The sequence below is a fragment of the Bos taurus genome, chromosome 1 (assembly GCF_002263795.3).
Source record: "Bos taurus isolate L1 Dominette 01449 registration number 42190680 breed Hereford chromosome 1, ARS-UCD2.0, whole genome shotgun sequence".
In the NCBI taxonomy this organism is placed as follows: Eukaryota; Metazoa; Chordata; class Mammalia; order Artiodactyla; family Bovidae; genus Bos; species Bos taurus.
In genome coordinates, this window is record NC_037328.1 from 75999252 (window position 1) to 76006327 (window position 7076).

The 7076-nt window shown below is 42.2% G+C and overlaps 1 protein-coding gene across 2 annotated transcripts in view; it reads right to left on the minus strand.

Moving 5' to 3' along the window:
• CCDC50 (coiled-coil domain containing 50) overlaps positions 1-6853 on the minus strand; it is an 85353-nt gene extending 78500 nt beyond the window's left edge. For both annotated transcript variants that reach the window (NM_001038147.2, NM_001429686.1), the window contains exon 1: positions 6481-6853. In NM_001038147.2, coding sequence (NP_001033236.2) covers positions 6481-6529 — 49 coding nt within the window. In that variant the 5' untranslated portion in view covers positions 6530-6853. The remainder of the gene's footprint in view (positions 1-6480) is intronic.
• Positions 6854-7076: the final 223 nt, after the last annotated feature.

Consider the following 7076-nt stretch of genomic DNA (forward strand, 5'->3'; position numbering starts at 1 on the left):
CTTGCCTGGAGAATCCCCATGGACAGAGGAGCCTGGTGGGCTTCACTCCATGGGGTCACAAAGAGTCAGACACAACTGAGCAACTAAGCACAGCACATAAACCACACAACAGTATCTAGAAATCCTTGTACTGATTTCTAAATTCAAACATCTGGGAATAAACAGTCTATATAACCCCAAGGTATATAAGACCAATTATCCTTTGTAGTTCTTATTTAGGATCTAGGGCACCCTAATTTTACAGTTTTGAAGCACAGGACACTTTTAAATAGGTCATCAGCTTAAAGCATTAATCCAACAATCCTTCCAGTGGCTACATCTGAAATTGCAAACATAGCTGTGATAAGGTTTATTTTTCCCCCCTATAGCTCAGGGTAGTTAATTGTAAAATACACTCCTTTACTTAAAAAACTGGGATTTCAAGAGAAGTGTGCAGTATCACACTGTTTTTTGTTACTGAGGCAAAAATTCACTTATCTCAATCAAAACTCTACATCTCTGAAGAGAACTAAGGAAAGATAATGGCCCACAGCTTTATTTCCACAACATGTTTAATCGTCTTAAAATATCCAAGCCTCTAAACATTAGCCCCTTCAGGTTGAGTGTACAGAGAGGAAATGCATCTTCTGTGTAGGAAAAACCACTGAGGCAGGAATATGACCTCCTGTAGTTCATGCAGCAATTCATTTGCTAAATCAAAACAAAAACCTGAAAAAAAAAAAAGCTTTTAATTAAAAAATAAAATGAAACCTAGGTCAACTTTTTAACATTCATATCAAACATTATCCCTAAAACAACTTGAGAAAAAGCTCTGAAATTGTTTTGCCACTCATTATTTTTATACCATTGTTTTTCTCCGGGGGCTCTAACAGTACAGAATCTGCCTGCCAATGCAGGAGACACAAGAGATGCAGGTTCGATTCCTGGGTCAGGAAGATTTCCTGAAGAAGAATACGGCAACACACTCCAGTATTCTTGCCTGGGAGATTCCATGGACAGGGGAGCCTGGCAGGCTACAGTCTATGGGGCTGCAAATAGAAGGATACAACTGAATGACTGAGCACACACACATACACCCATTAAGGAAATACATCAGGAGTGATTCTTTTTTATCTACAGAATAACTGAAAAGAGAGAGAACACAGAGACGGAACAAAAGAAGAGCGACGAAGGGAGGAGACGGGAAAGGAAGGGGAAGGTGAAAAAGGAGAGAGGAGGGAAGACTGAGCTGTGGAATACTCAACTCTAAACTTCTCTAAATTTAGGCCCTATGTGGCAATTTTTAGATATGTTAAGTCTAAGGGGTTTACTACAACTCACTTCCCCATCCTGGCTCTCAGATTTTCATCTGGAAAATCTGGTGGAGCAGTGGTTTCTAATAGTTTCCCACAAGGGAGAAGTTGGCCTTTATGTACTTGTCAGTTTAAAAAAAAAAAGGCATTTCTTGAATTATTAACATAATCTTTATTTTACAAATAGCAGCTATTTCAGTTTTTAAAAATCATTGTATTTATTTAAGAAGGTACTACATACCTGCATATAGCAATGTGAGAGGCATTCCGGGTGGAATTTCAAGAGTTCTTTACAACAACTCCTTGAACATCTCCTTGAACTCTTTAGGACTGCCTTTCCAGCACAGTCAAGATCACACCATCCACCACAGGGCACTTTTTACTGTGAAACTACCCTCACACAATAGGTGACACACATGTATCTCTAAAAAATATGTATCTAAGGTTCTTTTCAGCTTCCAAATCATATGATACTGCTTTGCATTTTACCTCGGGGGGGGGGGGGGGGGGAATTAAACCTATTACTCAAAAAAAAAAATTCAAACCACCAAATAGCATTTTCAAAAATGTTTTTACTAAAATTTTATTCTTAATAATGATTACCTTCCAAATCACAAGGAAGAGCACGCAATGACTTTTTTTTTTTTACTTTCTATGTTATCCATAACTTTGTATGGATTCCATTTATAAGACATATCTATGAAAAAAAAAAAACACTAGAAAAAATACATAAAACATTTTCATAACTGTAATAGTGGCACTAAGATACATGATATCAAGGTTAAAAGGCATTATCTCTGCCCTCTAAGAACTTATGCTCTGAGAAGGAACAGGAAATTATGCCAGAGATAGGATTTCTAAACTAACAGAGAGAATTTAGTAGTCCATGATTTACTCATTTATTCATTCACACATTCACATATTTGCTGAATCTTTGCCAGCTATGTGAAAGATGTGAAGCCAGATCAAGGTAAAGAAAAACAAGACACATACCTAAGTCAAGATTTAGCACAGGTCTCACTAAAAAACAATAACCACCCCCTACCCCCAAAAAAACCTATAGAATTTTGAGGAAAAGAGAAACTGAGTTTGTCTGAGAGCCAGAAAATGGACCTCTTAGAGACCTCCATCACATTATGTGTCTTGTGGGCATGCCACATGCTTTAGATCTTTGGGACTACTTGATTAACTTACTGTAACAGACATAATTTTATATCTTTCTGCTTAAAGTTCTGGACTTAACGCCATTAATTTAATTTACCCTCATCTTGCCACTATGGTGTTCTGGACCTAAAATGAATCAGTGCTTTCTAGGCATATTTCTGAAAATCATTAACTTTGATCTTTAAAGAAAAAGAATTTGCTCTCAGAATAGCTAGCTACCTTCATTTCAAGAAACGTCTCTACCACAAGTGCACAGGTGCTCATCAGATACTAATCAAGTAAACTAACTTTGGAGATGTTGGAACTTCCCATATGAAGGGCAGTAAAAATACATAATACATAATAAATTCCCTTACTGCTGAGAGGAAAGAAGAAAGAAGGTTGGCCTGGTAGATGAGAGGACTGTAGATTGTATGCTCAATGTTTAAAAGTGGGAAAACGCTAATGACTAAAAAACTGCAAAGGAATTAATAAACTTTAAAGAGTCTAGAAATGGCTTTGATGCACAGTCTACACCTCTCAAACCAAAATCTTAAGATAATGTGAAAACTTTGCTAAATACAGGAAAGAGCAAGATTAGCATGAGCAATTCAAACTAAGTAGAGCTATGGAAGCGGCTTCCCCAGTGTCTCTGCAATAAAGAATCCGCTTGCCAAAGCAGGAGACATGGGTTTGATCCCTGGGACAGGAAGAGCCCCTGGACAATGAAATGGCAATCCACTCCAATATTCTTGCCTGGAAAATCCCATGAACAGAGTCTGGCAGGCTACAGTCCTTGGGGGTCACAAAGAGTCAGACATACAGCGATGGGAATCAGACTGGAGACAGCAAAAAGTGGGGAGTCTGGATTGTGGTTTTAGAAAGAAAATTCAGCAAAGAAGCTAAAACTGACCAAAAATCTAAGTTTGTGCTTTTTTTTTTTTTTAAAGGGAAAAAAAGCTTTGATCTAAACTAAAAAAAAAATGTGGAATATTGTTGGAACTTTTTTCTATTGGAGAATACTTTTGTCTAGCATTCACAAATTGCACGATGCATTTGAGATATACATCTACTGATACAAAAAAATGGTTGAGAATTATTTCAAATCTTGTAGCAGAGAACCTCAAATGTTTCCAAAGAAATAAAGCATTATTTCTAAACAATGGCAACAGTATTTCCATTACAAAAAGTATGCAGATGTTCCCCCCAAAAAAATGCTTTTAAACCCAGAAACAATGATGTATGTTAAAATTCATCTTAGACTTAATTCTTGACTTAATTCTTTTCACTACAAATGAACTCAAACACATCTCTGTCTCCTATTTTAAGAGGGATTTCCCAAGGTAAAACTACTGCAGTAGTTATTTTTTCAAAGGTCTGTCCAAATGATGAGTATCTTTGACCATCTTAAAACTAAGCAAGTGTTAGATTTTTAACCTAGAAGAAGAAAGTTTTCAAATATTCCCCTTCCCTAAAGTCAGCCGCTACCATGACCTCTGTTGAGAAGTTCACAAAAAAAGTCCCAGGGCGCCCAGCCCCTTCCTAAAGAAAAGGGCAGTGGGAAGGGGCAGACATCCACTGCATTGTTCTTCTCAGTCTCTACTGGAATCTGCCCAATGATTCCAAATTGTAATTGTATATAAAGGTTTACATTAATAAGAGAAGTAGAGAGTTTTTAAAACTGGAGTTTAAAAATCTATGCCAGAATATTAATCAAATTATTACTAAACTTCCTTTTCAAACTGAGTTAGAGTTTCAATATTAAGAACAGTCTCAATGTTTGTGTATGTTTTACCCAATCATGGTCACCAACTTTATTTTCTTTAATTAGGGTCCAAAAAAAATCATTAGGGAGCAACCAGACTATAATCAAGACTTATATTAGAGAAAGATACACTTTATTAGATGTGAATACCTCCCAGAACAAAAACCACACTGCCATTAGGACATTCCTACTATAGTGTATCATTTCCTTTGATGATCTTTGAACCAGAAAAATCACATGCTTACAAAAACAAAGATCTTCTCAACAATTTCTGACCACCTTCAAAGTAAATTAATATATGTAATTCTAATGTAATGCAACAGCTACATAAATTTCCATACCAATTTACCGTATTATATAAACTGGACTGCCTCACATCAAGTTGTGTAAAACAAAAACCAATCCAAATGAGTTAAACGCCAGAGTTGAGCAATGGAAAAATCTCGCATTTATAGATGGAAAGTGTTTGTTGAAACCCTTGAGAAAGAATATACTAGAATTAACCATTCATATCTTGGTTAGAAACCAAAAGACCTAAGAGTAATATAAACGCATACATAAGAAAGTGAGTTTCAAGTTCGTTTCAGGTCACTAACATGTACAGGGAGCAAGGTAAATTCATAGCACTACATGACTGTGTGCTGTGCTTAGTTGTGTCTGACTCTCTGCAACCCTGTAGACTATAGCCTGTAAGGCTCCTCTGTCCACCGGGATTCTCCAGAGAAGAATACTTAAGTGAGTTGCCATGCCCTCCTCTGGGAGATCTTCCCAACTCAGGGATCAAACCCAGGTCTCCCACACTGCAGGCAGATTCTTTACCAACTGAGCCACCAGGGAAGCCCTAGTTTACAAATTGAGGTTGTGTCTGAACTCCAATTCTTATCCTACTCCTCACACCCCCCAAGGAAGCATTATATATACAAGGATATATATAAACACACACACACAACTTCATACCACAAAGGTTAAAGACTATCTCTAAGACTAGGACCTTCAAAGAGCAAATTTGCCTTTCCCACCACTCTGGCTCCAGCCTTGACAATGCAAAGAAAAAATCATTTACATATGAATGCAAGAACCTTTACCAAAACCAGGATGGGAACTCAAGGGTTGAAAAACACCGCTTGCTAAAAAATCTCCGGCCTAAAAAACTCTAACATCCTTTAGGAACAACAGGACAGGCCGAAAGGCATTAAAAATTCTATACAAAACCAGCGACTGTCTCCTGGTGTTTGGAACTCTGGGGCCTAAAGCAGTCAAGCTTTCTTTGGATCCTGGGTTCAGCCCTAGCAGCCACAAGACCCTATGAGTCAAATCAGGTTGGCAATGAAACACACAGTTCCAAGAAAGCAAAGATCCTTTTCAATTCCACCTTCCCAGGACAACTAAGACCACAAGAGTCAGCTGAAACAAATGACATCCACTACAGAAGCAATCTGCAAGCCCAGATAGCACTCTGGGACTTCCATGCTTCCCAGGGACAAATAACAGCCTAAGATTACTAAAGATTACGGCGATTCAGCACCCAAGAGCTCAGTTAAAAAAAAAAAAAAAAGGTCTAGGATGAAGACAAGAGGCAAGAAGTCAATGGGCTTCTTGCTAGAAGTCAAGCCAGACCAGTAGTAATCAAGCTCTTACATCTGGATATCAGTATAGGAAGCTAGTAAAAATCAAGATCACAATGAGTCCCCTGCTCCCCTTCGCTTACTCCTTTTTGTGAGAAAACGCTTATTTATAGCAGCTTCCCATCTGGCTGCTCGCGCTGGGCAGTGCCCAGACTAAACTTTTAAACCTGGAAGAAGGTGGGAAAGTCAGCCAGCCAGACGCAGCGCTAGGAAACGTAGACAGAAGGAGGGAAAGAGTCAAGTTTCAAAACAAAGGTTCCACAAGGAACTGAACGTCAACCACTCCCCACTTCCTAGCCTTCAAGCCAGTTAGGCTGGGCCTGAATTTTTAAGAAGAGAAATAAGTCAGAGGAACCCAGGTCTGGAGCTTTCACTAACGGCACGGCTATTCCAGAGAACCTCTGCACAACCACTTGATGAGAGTGGTGTTGGCCTCTCCCCCCATCTCCCGACGGTGGAGAAAAACTGGGGCTCAGAACTTAGGCGACTTGCCCAAGGTCCCACAGCAGAACCGGAATTCAATTTCTTCCCGGCCAGGGCGGGCCGGCACCCGGTGGGCGCCAAGCGAAGGCCGAGGGGGGCCCCCGAGACTAGGAAGGCCCTCCTCCCTCGGGAAGGACCCGGCGCTGGAAGGACCCCACGGCCCGGCCCCTACCTTCCTTGACTCCCGGCAGCTTGGACTGGTCGATGGTGACTTCAGCCATGTTGGCCTGGGGTCCGGGCTGCACTTCGCCTCCGGCTTCCCGGCCGCCGCCTGCACACAGCACGGCCCGGCGCGCAGCAGCAGCAGCGCCCGACGCGGCGCAAAGTCCAGGAGGCAGCGCTCAGGCCCGGAGAACGGGGCGGGCCGCCGTGCAAGGGCTGGCGACAAGGGCGGCGGGAGACGGACCCGGGCGCAGCAGGCTGCGCCGCCGCAGCCACCTGCTCGCGCCCCCGGCCCTGATCAATACCAAATACCCGGAGCCCGGAAATGGACCCGGGCCGGCCAGTACGGAGGGAGAGAGGAGACAGAAAGGCGGGCGGGCGGGCGGGCGGCCGGGCCTGGGTGGGGAGGGGGAGGGGAGCTGCAGGTCTGTAACCGCAATTCAAGTGGCTGGCGAGCGCAGATCTGCTCCTGCGGCCGCCTCCCTGCTGTCTCCTTTGTGCCGAGTGACGCGCCCGAGGCTAAGGCCCCCGCCCCCGCGCCCTGCCTCCCTCCCAAGGGAGGGTCGCGTCTGTCGGCGGGGGCCTTGTGTCCTGAAGGCCTCGGCC